The sequence below is a fragment of the Podarcis cretensis genome (genome assembly GCF_951804945.1).
Source record: "Podarcis cretensis genome assembly, chromosome: 6".
Taxonomy (NCBI): domain Eukaryota; kingdom Metazoa; phylum Chordata; class Lepidosauria; order Squamata; family Lacertidae; genus Podarcis; species Podarcis cretensis.
The window spans coordinates 50,514,206-50,530,343 of NC_137175.1; the positions used below are offsets into that span (position 1 = coordinate 50,514,206).

General features: G+C 41.9%; 1 protein-coding gene across 1 annotated transcript; it reads left to right on the forward strand.

Moving 5' to 3' along the window:
• The first annotated feature begins 805 nt into the window (after window positions 1-805).
• On the forward strand, window positions 806-14,381 carry LOC307218281 (embryonic pepsinogen-like). The gene is made up of 9 exons (XM_079980496.1): window positions 806-900; window positions 2,240-2,399; window positions 3,558-3,675; window positions 4,846-4,964; window positions 5,920-6,104; window positions 7,492-7,602; window positions 8,311-8,440; window positions 12,724-12,822; window positions 14,014-14,381. Exons 1-9 carry the CDS (start codon window positions 845-847, stop codon window positions 14,152-14,154), a joined length of 1,119 nt encoding a protein of 372 aa, XP_079836622.1. The 5' UTR covers window positions 806-844; the 3' UTR covers window positions 14,155-14,381.
• Window positions 14,382-16,138: the final 1,757 nt, after the last annotated feature.

Below are 16,138 nucleotides of genomic sequence, written 5' to 3' on the forward strand. Positions count from 1 at the left end.
GACTATGTTTAGGGCAACTTTTCTAGCCTTCCCCTTTTCGGGGTAAACAGAGTGGATCCCATATAGAGCTGCTCTATCATGGATACAGCTGCCGAGCTGCTCAGCTGTCTCGTTCCTTGAGTCGGAGTGACTGAATCTGTATCCAACACCCATGTGCCAGTTCATGACTAGGGGCTTTCAGATTTCATTGTCCTGTCCCCATTACTATTTGCCAATGGTCATGGGACTTTGGGGGTTTGGGTTTGGGATGGGTTTTTGGAAGAAACCTGTGTGTGAATTTGTTTTATGTATGTAGATCAGTGCATGCTGACCAACACTCAGTCTTCACAGTAAGGCTCTATTTCGATGGCATGAGTACAACGACAACCGGTAGATTCTTATCTGCTGCAGCCTTCATCCACCTTCACAGCCATTGTAACATACCTTGTTATTTTCCACCTGTTCAGCTTTTGAGGACTTCTTGGATCATTCTTTGTCTAGCTCCTCCCCTTTGACCTTACCGTCTTGGGTGACTCTGCTGGGAGTACGAGACTCCTGATGGTTTTGCTCACAAGGGTCATAGGAACGTGCAAGCCCACTCACCCCGACAAGGTGAAAACCCAGCGAGTGAGTTATTTACCCTATTATATGCTGAATACATGACTTCCTCTTACCGGTAGGTATGATTTCATTGTGTTTACAAAGCAAGGTGACTGATTACTTCTCGTTTCCAAGTATGGGCTGGACTTTCTGTGATGAAATATGATCTTTAGATGATGGTGGGCACTTCTCAAGCAGCTATAAAATAACAGAGTTTCCTCAACAAGCAGCAGAAAAACTAGAGCAGACCCACTGGACAAGCAGGATGAAGTACCTTGCAGTTCTCTTCACCATTGTTGCTCTCTCCGAATGTCTTGTTAAGTAAGTTATTGTTTTGTTGCTGATATTTACTCATCTGACAGCTACACTTTCTGATTAACTAATGAAGAGGAGAGAGAGTGTGAATTATAACTTCAAATCTTATATAATTGTTCATATATATATAAACACATACACACAGCTGAGAGGAGATTAATAAATGCAAAATGGTCCTCTGGCCGCAGTTACAAGGGTAGAAGCACATAGACTCACTGAAAAAAGCATGGCTAATGTCTAATTTGAGATGGAACAATATTTTGGGGCATTTGTGTGTGTGCTTTTTTTATCCCTTGCCTTAAGTAGCGTAGTAACAGGATGACTCTCAGCACCTGAAGCTCACCACAGCATGTCCGAAGTGACAAGAGAAAGTGGAATTGTCAAACTGTTCTTTGTAATCAGCAATTGAGGGCCCAATAGCACACTTTGAAGGGCTGCTGACACTAATAGAAACAAAAGGAGTCTTTAAAAATGGGCTGCAAAGAATTCATTTTATGTCAGTCAAATATTAAACACCCTACACACCTACAGTTGTTTTTTTATTTTCAGCTATCTTCCTTAAATTAATTGAGAGATAAAGGAGATTATCATCCCTGTCATGCATTATAGCAGGAACTAGGATTCTAACACTCCATATGTTGCTGGACTTGAACCCCCACCATCCCTGACTATTTGCCGTGCTGGTTGGGGCTGATGGGACATGGAGCTCAACAACCTCCGAAGATCCACAGGCTTCATTCCCCTGCATAAAAGCTGTTCAAATCCCACCCATGTCTATGGAAAAGATGCATGAATGAATGTGTGCAAGATTATAGGCTATGTTACTATTTCTTGATCCTAAAAAAAGACTTTGATTGCATTGAGTGGGTGCGGACTTTCACTTCAATTTCCTAAGTCCCAAATTTTTGGAATAGCTTAGATCTAGTAGTTAAGAGAGTTTGGAAGGTGTGCAGGGCTGTAACTAGAGGGTGGCAAGGTGGGCCCCCACCAGGGACGCAGGCTAGGGGGGGCACAAAATTGGCTAAAATATGTCCATAAATATGTCCATAAATATGTCTATAAAATTATTGATTATTGCCTCATTAGAAAAGGTTTTAAATAGAGGGTGAATTGAAGGGGGGATGGAGGAGAGGTGGAAAGAAGAGCTAATTTGTCAGTGGCTAAGGGGCACAATCTGGACAGTTTTGCCAGGAGCGCAAGATTACCTAGCTATGGCTATGATGGGATGGTGATATTAAGCCTATTATTATGTTTGGAGTTATGGAGTGGATAGACAGGTTGCAAAATAGCAAATTTTAGGGAGGCAGAAAATCCAAACCTAGTAATTTTGTTTCTTATGTTCCAGGATTCCCTTGCAGAGAGGGACAAAAGTAAGAGACACATTCAAGGAGAAAAATCTGCTGGAAAACCTTCAGAAATACCGTTATGACATTGGTACAAAATACAACTCAGATATTTCTAATGCTGCCCAGGTGGCTGAAGAACCACTTCTGAACTCTTTTGAGGTGAGTTCAAAAGAGTTTTGCTCTTATCAATTTGCTTTGCTGCTGAACAACATTTCCTCAAAGTTTTCATGATGCTCAGTTGAGATACTTCTTCATATTTCTCCTGACACCCAGAGGTTATCAACATAATATGTTAGATGCAATTCAGCAAAACACAGCCACAACTCAATCACACAATCGGACTTAGTCATGACTATCACAAAGCCCTCTTGTTTTCAACATAAGAAGTTGCAACTTACTTTTGCTGGATAACTCCCATAGAGGAGTTATGATCCAGCCAAAGTTAATTACATTGAAATCCCACTGACACCTAGCGTAGCCAGATACAGTAGAGAACAGGGTTCTTGCACCTTTAATAGTTGTGTAGAAGAGGGAATTTCAGCAGATTGTGGCTTTTCATTCAAGTTCACAGATGCTGAGCGCCCCTTTATTACAACTATTCAAGGTATGAGAACCGTGTTCTTTTTTGCATCTAGGCATCTTATTAAAGGGCAGAGCAGGAAAATGATGAAGCCAGGGTGTTGTGTAGGCCAGAAAAATAGTACTTTAGCTTGCTTTTTGTGGTGAACATTGTGAGAGCTCTTCTATGGCAATAAATGGTACTTACTTGTTTTTTTAAAAAATAATATTTATAATTTTCAATTATAACAAAAAGGAAAACATTTCACAAATCAATCAACAGTAATTCTTACACTTTGAATCTTGTCTTCCCTCCCCCCTTTTCTGTAGTTCCTTAAAATTGTTTTCATCTTTCCCTGCATATCCCAGATTGTCTCAATCTATTCTTTTTTAAAAAATCTGTTATTATATATATTTTTAGAAACTGCAGGTTTTTACAATGGCACTTATTTCTTATGCACAGAAGTTATTTGAAGTGGGGGAAATGTCAGTTCTGCTGTATTTCTCCTGTTTGTGAGTTATGTTAAAGCACATACTGCTTTTACATTGTGTCATTTATTATTTGTTTATTTGAACAATTCCCTTTTCACATTATCCCACTTTTGACAGGAAATAAATTTCTCCTTTCTAACTATTTTTTTTTTAATGTAGCACTTAGATTTACAGTGATTACCTTGCATATCTGTGAGGAAGTAAAATGTTCAAAAGCCTAAAAAGAAGGAAAGTTTTGCAAATTGTGTTTGTTTTATGAATTAACAGACTGAATACTATGGAACAATCTACATTGGAACCCCACCACAGAAGTTCACTGTTGTGTTTGACACTGGATCATCTACTCTCTGGGTACCCTCTGTCTATTGCAGTAGTCCAGCATGCCGTAAGTAACTGACTATAAAAATGTCTTCAAGCATGTCACTCTGATATTAAAAATGACCTGGGAGGGCCTATGAAGTTGTGTAAAGGAATGGATTCATTATTTCACAATCCAGCATTGCAGACTCAGGTCATAATTCTATTTACATATGAGTAGGGTTGATTGAACTCAGTGATGCCAACGTCTAAATAAATATGTGTGGAATTTGCAATCCTATACCCATTTACCTGATGTGTCATCAGTGTCCCCACACAGCCCAAGTAAGGGGGGCAGTGGAGAGGGGGCAGCGTAGTAGAGTGGGGGCACATCCCATTATGCTTCAAGTGGCAAAACAGGGCACTCCACTGCTGGAGAGAGAGATCTTAGTTTTCAGTGATCAGGTGTAATGATCTCAGGCAGGCAAACAAGCTCCAAAAAGAAGTAATGAGTTTCTTGGAAGATTTACAGTAGTTTACAATTAATACAGAGAGAGCAGCATGAGCCTGCCATTCTCAGCTACAAGGTGCTCAATCTGAGTCCCCACCTTGTACATAGCTGTCAACTGCCAGATTTGAAAATAAGGGATCAGCAGCCTCACCTGTCCCAGTCTTTTGCTGTTTAGTCATTTAGTCGTGTCCGACTCTTTGTGACCCCATGGACCAGAGCACACCAGGCACTCCTGTCTTCCACTGCCTCCCGCAGTTTGGTCAAACTCATGCTGGTAGCTTTGAGAACATTGTCCAACCATCTGGTCCTCTGTCGTCCCCTTCTCCATCTTTCCCAACATCAGGATATTTTCCAGGGAGTCTTCTCTTCTCATAAGGTGGCCAAAGTATTGGAGCCTCAGCTTCACGATCTGTCCTTCCAGTGAGCACTCAGGGCTGATTTCCTTAAGAATGGATGTGTTTGATCTTCTTGCAGCCCATGGGACTCTCAAGAGTCTCCTCCAGCACCATAATTCAAAAGCATCAATTATTCGGCGAGATTAGTAAAAAAATTGTGTTTGGTGAGATTAGTAAAAAAAGTAATACATCCCAGCTCCTGTTATCTAAATGTTTCCCTAGTGTTTTCCAATGTCCTTTTATTACAATTATTCCCTTCAGAAAATTTATACCTTCAGTTTGTTTCTGCTATTGATCACTGATTAAAAGCTGTTTTTGTATTAATTAATTTCTGTTTGCTTTTTACCTTTAGAAACACACCATAGATTTGACCCACGTAAGTCTTCTACCTTCCAAGGAACAGGACAGCCATTCTCCATTAAGTATGGGAAAGGAAGCATGGAAGGGATCTTTGGACTTGATACAGTCAAGGTAAACTAATAGTATTTTATAGATACAGGACAAGTTGAGAATACAAGCTTATAAAAATATTGACTCTTCTGTGCATTTCCAAGGACGATACTTCTCAATGTTTTTGAATCCTGGAAAATTTAAAGCAGTAAAAACTGAATCAGCCCTTTATATTCTGTGGAGATATGCACAGTACATATACAGTGGTGCCTCGCAAGACGAAATTAATTCGTTCTGCGAGTTTTTTCATCTAGCGAATTTTTCGTCTTGCGAAGCATGGCTATTAGCGGCTTAGCGGCTATTAGCGGCTTAGCGGCAAGACGTTTTCGTCTTGTGAAGCAAGCCCATAGGGAAATTCGTCTTGCGAAGCACCTCAAAAACGGAAAACTCTTTCATCTAGCGGGTTTTTCGTCTTGCGAGGCATTCGTCTTGCGGGGCACCACTGTACATTGATGGCTGCTCCTCAAGGAATTCAGAACACAAGAAGTTTATTTTAAATTGTCGTTGTTACAATCAAAGTAGTACAAATTAAAGCTGCAGTACTAAGGTTATGCAATCCTGAAGTAAATATCAATGAAATTGATGAGACCTACCTCTGAATAAACAGGTTTAAAACTAGGACCTAATTTGCTCTTGCCCACTATCCATAGGAGCCAGTTCTTATGGGCCATGGTCCCTTCATCCCCCAAATATTATATGATGGGGGCCGCCCCTCAAAGTTAATGGACTTTGCCATTCAAATGGTGTGCATGGACTGTGTCTTGTGATCAATTATGCAGGATGGGACTTACCTGCCACCCCCAATATTTTATTACCTGCCACTATCCATGTTTGAATATTATTGTCTGAAAAGTCAAATGAGGTTTCCTTTCATGTTAACATGCACAGAATTTTAGCCTGAATGCATCACTTGTAGCAGCCTGCTCTGTACTTTACAACGTGATACAGAAGTAAGGGAAGACTGTTTTTCTCCTAGATATCTGATCTTACCATTTCTGATATGGAATTCGGCTTGAGTACCAGTGAGTCAGAAGACCCGTTTTCCAGAACTAAATATGATGGGATCCTCGGCTTAAACCCTTGGAAAAGAAGTTCATTCTTTGAGAACCTGATGAAGAAAGGCTTGCTTGAGAAAGACGAATTTTCTGTTTATCTCAGCGGGTAAACACTATTTTGCTTTACTGCTAAGAAGATTTGTTGCATGTTGATGGAGGACTCATGGAAGGAAACTGCGCCCGAGATTACTTTACAGGTTGGCTAATGCTTTGCCTGCTGAATCTTGTAGAACGGGCTGTCTGCCACTGTGCTTTGTTTGCACAGAGGTTGATGGGTAGAGGGGACTGGAACCTCCATCCCAAAATTGGTCAGAATGCTGAGCCCCTCCAGGGATGAATAAGCTATTGTAGTCAAGGCTACTTGATGATGAAGAAGAAAAGATCCCTCCAGTTTTCTAGTACCCAGCAGTCGACTGCACCATCTTGCTTGTTGTGCCTTGAGAGCAGAGAAGAGCAGGGGCCAAGCTCAGGTGAGCTAAGTGTTAATGTGGGAAGAGAGGTCAACCCCCCTGCTTCTTTTACTATTATTTAATGCATGGAAATACGGAATTAAAAAAAATATTGTATTTCATCCTTTTCATTTTAATTTAATATTGTACCAACTTGAAACCTCCCCCCAAAAAACACTTCAGAGATTTGGAGTTTTTGCTCCAATTCACTATCCTACCCCATGCAGAATAACTGGAGGATAGTATCACAAAGACCATTTCACCTGTCTATTTTGGGGGTAGATCAAGAACTGAAGGGTATAAATTGCTCCCTCCCATCGGGTGGCTAATATACAGCCCATCCTGTACATGTCAGCTCAGAAGTCAGTGCTACAGTGCCTGGCACTGCAACCTTAATGGCTTTTTGAAAGGGAGGTAGCAAGCCTTTGTAGGGCAGAAGGCAGGAAAGAAAGCAGTAGATGGAAGCAGAGTCAGCCACAAATGAAGCCAGCTGATTTTGTCCGCATTCTCCACCCAGCTGAGGATATAATGGTAGCAATTAGACTGACTAAGGAGGGGGAATCTGACAGACAGTGACACTCCCTGGACTGGGTGCAGGCAGGCAGGCTGGAAGTAGACTGAGGTTGGTGGAGTAGAAGCCATTTCCGCAGAATGGCCTCCACTGCCCCAAACTGGCTTGCTTAAAATCACAATGAAAATCAATTAGAAGAACAAAACTTATGAAGATTATGAAGGGGGAAGTCAGTGTGTGATATACAGAGCTGAATAGGAAGCATGGTGATATATAGAACAAGAAATACAGAGTTGAATAGGAAGCATGGTGATATATAGAACATTAACAGCATTCACCTTTCAAAATCTTAAAGCCTTCGTTGTCCAGTGTTCACCAGTCGATACTGGTGCACTGCAAAAGTTCCTTTCTCTCTCTCCTTTTGTCTAATTTATACAGAGGTACAAGAACATGATACATACATTTTTAAATATGCAGTCCAGCTTATTCTGAATGAATGACTTCACAACATCATATATATATCTATGTTTCAGAAAAACAGATGGGAGCATGATCATTTTTGGTGGAATTGATCAATCTTATTTCACTGGTCCTATTAACTGGATTCCTGCCACATATAGGAAATTTAAGATTGAAGTGGACAGGTAAGCAGGAATTATTCTTAGTAGTATTAGCAACATTATTGTTAATCTTACCATATTGACTGGGTACAATAAAACTGAAAAGTTTTTCTCAATAATTTTAATGGCTTCTAGTTAGCTAAACAGGAAGAGATGGAGGGCAATAAAATGCAATTGCGATTGTGCGACTTACTCTGTGTTTTCTAGTTGTCCTTTGTTAGAATGACTTATATAGGACTGTTCTTATAAATTGCATTTACAAAGTGCTCTGAGCACTTTACAATCTGTAGTTCATGAGTTTTGTTTTATGCCTTGTACTATTTCCAATGCAGCTTCCTAAAAGTACTTACCACGTCCCACTCTCCATTTAAAAAAACCAACCCATGTTTGGGGAAGGGCCCTACCTCAGCTGAGGATCATTTGCTTTGCAAGCAGAAGCCTCCAGGGACATAGCTATACAGCTGCAAAGAAAATGTTTTAAGTGTGTTTTAAGTGAAATATACAATGTGACGCTAGATGTTGATGGTGAGCCTTACGGAAAATTCGATGTATTTTTAAAATCTTTTTTTAAAAAAATAGAATTTTTTATTCCACCTAGGTTGCATAGCTGATATTTCCAGGCCGTGCTATGAGAACTCCCTCTCTGAAATCCTGGAAAGCTGCTCTATACAATGTGGGATTTTTATGTTTCATGTCAGAATCTAAAGAATCTAATGATGTCCAATTTCTCAGCATTCTAGTGTATGGTCAGGCAATCGCCTGCAGAGATGGCTGTGAAGCACTTCTTGACACGGGGACGTCCTTCTTGCTCGGCCCAGCATCTGAAATTAGACAAATTCAACAAGCCATTGGAGTTACAACAGTAAGATTGACTTTTGCTGGTTGTCTTCATACTGTAGCTGAAAGAGGCCCAGTACCATCCTTTTCACTCCAGTGTCCACACTCCATACTCTAATTGTTAGCCAGAGCTCAAGTTTCAGATGCACATAACCAAAGGTAGTGAGGATTAGGCTTGACCTAGGATATCGCCTGGACTGCAACTGCTGAAACCTCGGTGCCAGGCTTCATAGTTCTTCATGATACTGCACATGCATGCAAATGTACATGAGCATACAAACTATGACCATGGAAATGGCAGGGAAAGAAAACAATCTGGGAGGGTGACATCCCGTGAAATAAACACTTCCAGTGAGCCTGATACAAAATCCACACAATTAAATGAAGTGATGGCCTTTTTTTAATGGGCTTATTGGCTCTTGGAAGATTGTTCCCCATTGCTAGATCCTGATGCAATGAGAGTATGATCCATGGAAGCTTCTCTCTGACTGATGGTGATTTCATGTGTGACCTTGCCATTTTTATATGACATAACCTGAGAATGTCCCTTGGGTTTATTGTACTGTTGTATGTGCTTTGGCCCCCCCTTCATGGATCACTGCCTTGCTGTGGCAAAGGGGCTTGAATAACTCAGAGAAGCTATGAGCTATGCCGTGCAGGGTCCCCCCAAGATGGACAGGTCATAGTGGAGAGTTTTGACCAAACGTGATCCACCTGGAGCAGGAACCAGCAAGCCACTCCAGTATCCCTGCCAAGAAAACTCCATGGACAAAGACAACAGGCATATAAAAGTTATGACGCTGGAAGATGAGCCCCTCAGGTCGGAAGGCGTCCAGCATGCTACTGAGGAAGAGCGGAGGACAAGTACAAGTAGATTCAGAGCTGATGAAGCGGCTGGGCCAAAGCTGAAAGGACGCTCAGTTGCGGATATCCCTGGAAGCGAAAGGAAAGTCCAATGCTGTAAAGAAAAATATTGCATAGGAACCTGGAATGTAAGAACCATGAACCTGGGTAAGTTGGATGTGGTCAAAAATGAGATGGCAAGAATAAATATTGACATCCTGGGCATCAGTGAACTAAAATGGACAGAAATGGGCGAATTCAGTTCGGATGACCATCATATCTACTACTGTGGGCAAGAATCCCGTAAAAGAAATGGAGTGGCCCTCATAGTCAACAAAAGAGTGGCAAAAGCTGTACTGGGATGCAATCTCAAAAATGATAGAATGATCTCGATACAAATCCAAGGCAGACCTTTTAACATCACAGTAATCCAAGTTTATGCACCAACCACTGGTGCTGAAGAAACTGAAATTGACCAATTCTATGAAGACTTACAACATCTAATAGAAATGACACCAAAGAAGGATATTCTTCTCATTATAGGGGATTGGAATGCTAAAGTAGGGAGTCAAGAGATAAAAGGAACAACTGGCAAGTTTGGCCTTAGAGTTCAAAACGAAGCAGGGCAAAGGCTAATAGAGTTCTGCCAAGAGAACAAGCTGGTCATCACAAACACTCTTTTCCAACAACACAAGAGACGACTCTACATGTGGACATCACCAGATGGGCAGCATCGAAATCAGATTGATTATATTCTCTGCAGCCAAAGATGGAGAAGCTCTATACAGTCTGTTAAGGTGCTGTTAAGGTGCTACACTCAATATGCCAGCAAATTTGGAAAACTCAGCAGTGGCCAGAGGATTGGAGAAGATCAGTCTACATCCCAATCCCAAAGAAGGGAAGTGCCAAAGAATGCTCCAACTACCGCACAATTGCACTCATTTCACACGTTAGCAAGGTTATGCTTAAAATTCTACAAGGCAGGCTTAAGCAGTATGTGGACCGAGAACTCCCAGAAGTGCAAGCTGGATTTTGAAGGGGCAGAGGAACCAGAGACCAAATTGCAAACATGCGCTGGATTATGGAGAAAGCTAGAGAGTTCCAGAAAGACATCTACTTCTGCTTCATTGACTATGCAAAAGCCTTTGACTGTGTCGACCACAGCAAACTATGGGAAGTTCTTAAAGAAATGGGAGTGCCTGATCACCTCATCTGTCTCCTGAGAAATCTCTATGTGGGACAAGAAGCTACAGTTAGAACTGGATATGGAACAACTGATTGGTTCAAAATTGGGAAAGGAGTATGGCAAGGCTGTATATTGTCTCCCTGCTTATTTAACTTATATGCAGAATTCATCATGCGAAAGGCTGGGCTGGATGAGTCCCAAGCCGGAATTAAGATCGCCGGAAGAAATATCAACAACCTCAGATATGCAGATGACACAACCTTGATGGCAGAAAGTGAGGAGGAATTAAAGAACTTTTTTAATGAGGGTGAAAGAGGAGAGTGCAAAATATGGTCTGAAGCTCAACATCAAAAAAACGAAGATCATGGCCACTGGTCCCATCACCTCCTGGCAAATAGAAGGGGAAGAAATGGAGGCAGTGAGAGATTTTACTTTCTTGGGCTCTATGATCACTGCAGATGGTGACAGCAGTCACGAAATTAAAAGACGCCTGCTCCTTGGGAGAAAGGTGATGGCAAACCTAGACAACATCTTAAAAAGCAGAGACATCACCTTACCAACAAAGGTCCGTATAGTTAAAGCCATGGTTTTCCCAGTAGTAATGTATGGAATTGAGAGCTGGACCTTAAAGAAGGCTGTTCACTGAAGAATTGATGCTTTTGAATTATGGTGCTGGAGGAGACTCTTGAGAGTCCCACGGACTGCAAGAAGATTAAACGTATCCATTCTTAAGGAAATCAGCCCTGAGTGCTCACTGGAAGGACAGATTGTGAAGCTGAGGCTCCAATACTTTGGCCACCTCATGAGAAGAGAAGACTCCCTGGAAAAGACCCTGATGTTGGGAAAGGTTGAGGGCACAAGGAGAAGGGGACGACAGAGGACGAGATGGTTGGACAGTGTTCTTGAAACTACAAACATGAGTCTGACCAAACTGCGGGAGGCAGTAGAAGACAGGAGTGCCTGGCGTGCTCTGGTCCATGGGGTCACAAGAATTGGACACGACTAAATGACTAAACAACAACAACATGTGCTTTGGGCTATCTGGCTATCCTTTCCTATATGCAGGGTTCTGAAAAGAATCCACTATACAGTACATGAAAAGTGGTCAGATGCAAAACACAACAAAACTCTTGCACCTTTAATAGTTGTGCAGAGGAGGAACTTTCAGCAGGTATTAGTTCTGCTGAAAACCCCTCTTCTACGTCCAAGTCCCATACATGGACAGATAGAGGGTGCATTTCATCCTTATCACTCTAGTGTCCACACTCCATACTCTAATTGTTAGCCGGAGCTCAGGTTTCAGAGGCACACAACCGAAGGTGGTGAGGATTAGACTTGACTTTGGATACCTCCTGGCACTGGTACCAACTCCAGGGGGACCATGGGGTCCCAGGCACCACACACAAAATTGTGGGTGTTTGGCACCCACACTGCGGAGCCTCCGATGTGATTTAGGGTGCTTCACAAGACCCCGGAAGTCACATCCAAGGCCTTGCGGGGCCTCCCGAAGCACTTTCAGGAGAAACCGGAAGTCACATTGGAGGCTTTGAGAGACCTCAGACATGACCCCAGAGATTGCATTGGAGGCCTACCAGGCACTGCTGCAGCGTGTGCAATGTAACGTGACATTGGGCACCCATAATCTGGGGCCCAAGCCGGTGCCCCGCCCTGCCTCCTGGACTATAGCTGCTGGCACCTCAGTGTCAGGCTTCATGGTTCTTCATGATACCTACTGCACATGCATGCAAATATGCATGAGCATCCAAGCTACAACAATGGAAATGGCAGGAAAAGAAAATAAGCTGTGGGATCCAGTAAAGGAAGGGGGGAGAGAGAGAGCACTGCTGTTATTTTGTACCGTAGTCTTTTCTGCAAAATACATTGGCTTTATTTCCTCCAGACAACATCTCTCAAAACAGATTCAGTACATCAGCCTGCCATCAGCGCCCATTTTAGAATAGGGAATTTGGTCTCATAGCAGACTTTAAAAATGGATTGGATCATCTCCATTGGGTTAGATGTGAAGTGTTGAGATGATTTATTTGTAATATTCAGCTAGATGGCGTGCTTCTGTGCTACAGTGTTCTACATTGTGCTGTTCAAACCTGTGAGTTACACTAGATGGTTATTAAGTTCTTACTTAAAGCGGTATGTTTGCTTTCCTGAGACTGACTCAGGGACAAATCCATGACATTTCTTGAGCAAACTTGAGGTTTGCTGGTTCATTTCCTTCATGATAAGAATAATGCCCAAACTCAACTCTTCCTTATCTCTTTCAGCATTCCTTCAACTGCAGAAACCTCCACAATATGCCAGATGTTGTTTTTGTAATCAATGGAATTCAATATCCTTTGACTCCACAAGCCTATACTCATAAGGTATATGATAGAACTGGAATATTATCTACTTGCCATAATAATGCAGGTTCAAACAGTTTAGGGCAGATTAGAAGTGCAAAATATTTATGAACACATGGGCTAAAGACAGGGGGAAATGGAATACGTTTTGGGGCAGAAAGCCAATTAGATATCCTGAGACGGTCAGAAGAGCTGGACCCAAACTTGCATGTCTTATAGAAAAAAGGCCAATGCAAATTCCCCACCAACATACTGGTAGTTTCATGACAGTTTAGTATAGTATCTCTGACTACAGATGATTCCCATCCCAGGAAGGTTGCCTCTGACATGTTGTATAACATGACCCCAAGAAGGACTTAAACCTTCCATCACATATAGCATCATATATACTGTATGCAGATGTGTTTGTTTGACAGTTGCACAATTTTGAAGCAAATAATGTTCTTTCTCCCCTCGTTTCCTCTTTGTAGTGACAACACAGTCTAGAGAGTTTCTAAATCTCACTCTCGGCACCATCTTAATACACCACATGTAGCCCCGAAGAAGGGCTTCTATTGGCAGAGGGACACAGTGATCCTATCCTTTATAGCTAGCAGGAGAGGTGGAGCGAGGAGGAGATGGGAAATAAGTCTCTTGTGATCTCCACTGACTCCATAGGGAGGGGGCATAGCTCAATAGTAGAGGATTTGCTTTGTCAATAGAAGTTCACAGTTTAAACCTCCAACATTTCCAAGTGGGCTTGGCAAAGATTCCTTGTGTGGAACTGATTCTATCATCTTTAAGACGGCATAATTCCAGGGATAAGATGGCATTTCCATGCAATTATTTCTTCCAACAGAGCAGAGCAAAAAACATTCTGAATTGTGGAGACTGCCTATAATTTTAAAATAGTTTGCTCACTTGTACAATTTGGTTGTTCATTATTAAGGTATTATGCTAATTATTATAGACTGAATACACAATTTACAGTATTGTGCACTATTACTATTGTCCTAGTGTAACATCTACAACATTTATCTCCTTTTGAGACTTTTCTTCCAGGAAAAATCCTTCCTTCGCCTTCTTTATGTTGGAATGTTACCTTATGCTAGGGTTTAAAATATGGCAACCCTTCCTTGTGCATTTTTACCTAGATTAATTTCTTGGTTGATATGGATGTCGAATCACACACATCTTAAGGATATCCTTTCCTTTCCTTTCCTTTCCTTCTAGGATGACGACCATTGCAAGAGTGGCTTTAGCTCTGGCAGCAAAGATTATGATCACTTGATACTAGGAGATATGTTCCTCAGAGAATACTACAGTATATTTGACAGGGGGAACAACCAAGTTGGACTGGCAAAGGCAGTGTAAAAAAATTTCTGCATTTAAACTATGCAAGTGCTGTAATTGTTCATTTAATCAACTAATGCCAACGTCATCCTAACTTCATAGCAATTTGAACAAATACTATCACTCGGTGTCCTATTAAAAATTATATTTGTCAGATGTCTTTAAAGAAGATGCAGGTGGTAGCGTTGTTGTGGCATATATGATCTGAAAATTATGTATTTCATATTAATAAACTGTTCCATGGATAAGCTTTTGGATGTGATTCGTGTACAATACCCTACAGCTAATGTGAGTGAAGCTGAGGTGCCATTTCTGAGGTCAATGAGGAGGGAAAAGGCAAAGGAAAAGGGCCCAGTCTCAGGATAGTCAAGTTTAAGTTATGGAGAGAAAGAGAGAGTAAAAAGCCACCAATGTACATTAACAGTATTTTTACTCATTTATTTCTTTTTTATGCCCTATAAATAATACACAGCAAGTACTGTACACTAATACCACGCACAGAACTGGAGAGTTGTCACAGATACAAGCACTCATCCTGCAGGGACAGGGAACCTGTGGGCCCCCAGATGTTGTTGAGCTGCAGTCCAGCCCCAACCTGCATGGCCAGAGTTCAGGAATGATGGAAACTGTAGGGTCAAAAGTTCGCCATGCCTGCCCTTATTGATAATCACATATTGTCCTAAACTGGGTAGCAGTGAAAGGACTGTGCCCCCTCACCATCTAGTGGTTTCTTTGGAGCAACATCTGTTTTCACTGCCTCCTTTCACAATTTCACATTCTGACCAGATGAGACATCTGATTCAAGGGCCAAACTTGGCAGCCTTTTCAACTTGCTTGGACCTTGGGGAGTTTCTTGATCAAGCAGTTTTTAGGTTGCTTCACCACCCACTGACTGTATAGTACAGATCAGGAAAGATACCATGAAAGCCCAAAGGATACCAGCATAGTTAATGAGCAATGTCGAAGAAGCTAGTATAAGCAAGAAGGCTTCTTTAAAAGAAATAAGTCTTGTCCAAATGGAGAATAGAATGGAAACAAACCTGGAAAGTAGCCAATGTATCACCAATTTTTAAGAAGGGATCCGGGGGGCTCCTGGAACAAACAGGCTGCTTACCTTAACAATTCTCCAAGGAAGACTGGAGGATAAAAATAACTGTTAAGGATAAAATAACCAAGCTTATTGAAGAGCCAACCTGCCTTTCCTTCTTTCTGGGGCAGTTGAACTGCAGCTCTGAGCTTTGAGTTGGAACTTACAAATTTCTCCAGCATAAAGGAAATTACACCTATTTGCTGTCTTCATCCTCACAGCTGTTGATTTTGCAAAACTTCTTCTGAAGAAACGAGTGATTGTGAAAGCTATATCACCTTCCTGATGTTGCACCATTAATGATCACACCCAAATAAAAGTGATTCATCTGTTTTGGTGGAATTTAGATTAGGTCCAAGTTTCCTTGTTTTTCTTGCTACCCAATTCTTAAAACACATTAAGTTGAAAGTTCAGTCCCATGTTAGGTCTGAATCATGATAGGTGAATGAAGAACCTAAGAGGAGACTAGTAGCTCCTCCAAGTCGCTGTATGGAGGGGGGCTGCTGAGGAGGCAGCAGATCTGGTATGCAAGGAGCACATGGCAATGGCAGCAACAGCAGGCGATGCATTCCTTGGAGGTGGGATCTGCTGCCCCTGTGGATCTTGCTGCCTAAGGTGGTCATCCCACCTTGTCTCATGGATGGGCTGGCCCTGGCTCTACCTCTGTATGGAGCAGAGGTCCTTGGTTCACTTTCTAGCCTGTTTCTGTGGCCTTCTGGACTCCTCCAGGAATGGAATGATGCTGGAATGCAGAAGTGTCAGTGGGAGAGCTTGGCTGCCCATTTGCTGCCATGATGGCATCCTCTGGACCCTACCAGTTATGGATGGCAGGAATCTGGTGGTTGAAGGTGATAAGAATTGGAGGGAGCCGGAACACATGTTTATGCCAACAATACTCCCAGCAACCTGCAATAGGAC

Coding starts and splice junctions, on each gene's coding strand:
- LOC307218281 (XM_079980496.1), top strand. CDS start 845: ATGAAGTACCTTGCAGTTCTCTTCACCATTGTTGCTCTCTCCGAATGT. Junction 901..2,239: donor CTCTCCGAATGTCTTGTTAA/GTAAGTTATTGT, acceptor CTTATGTTCCAG/GATTCCCTTGCAGAGAGGGA. Junction 4,965..5,919: donor TTGGACTTGATACAGTCAAG/GTAAACTAATAG, acceptor TTTTTCTCCTAG/ATATCTGATCTTACCATTTC.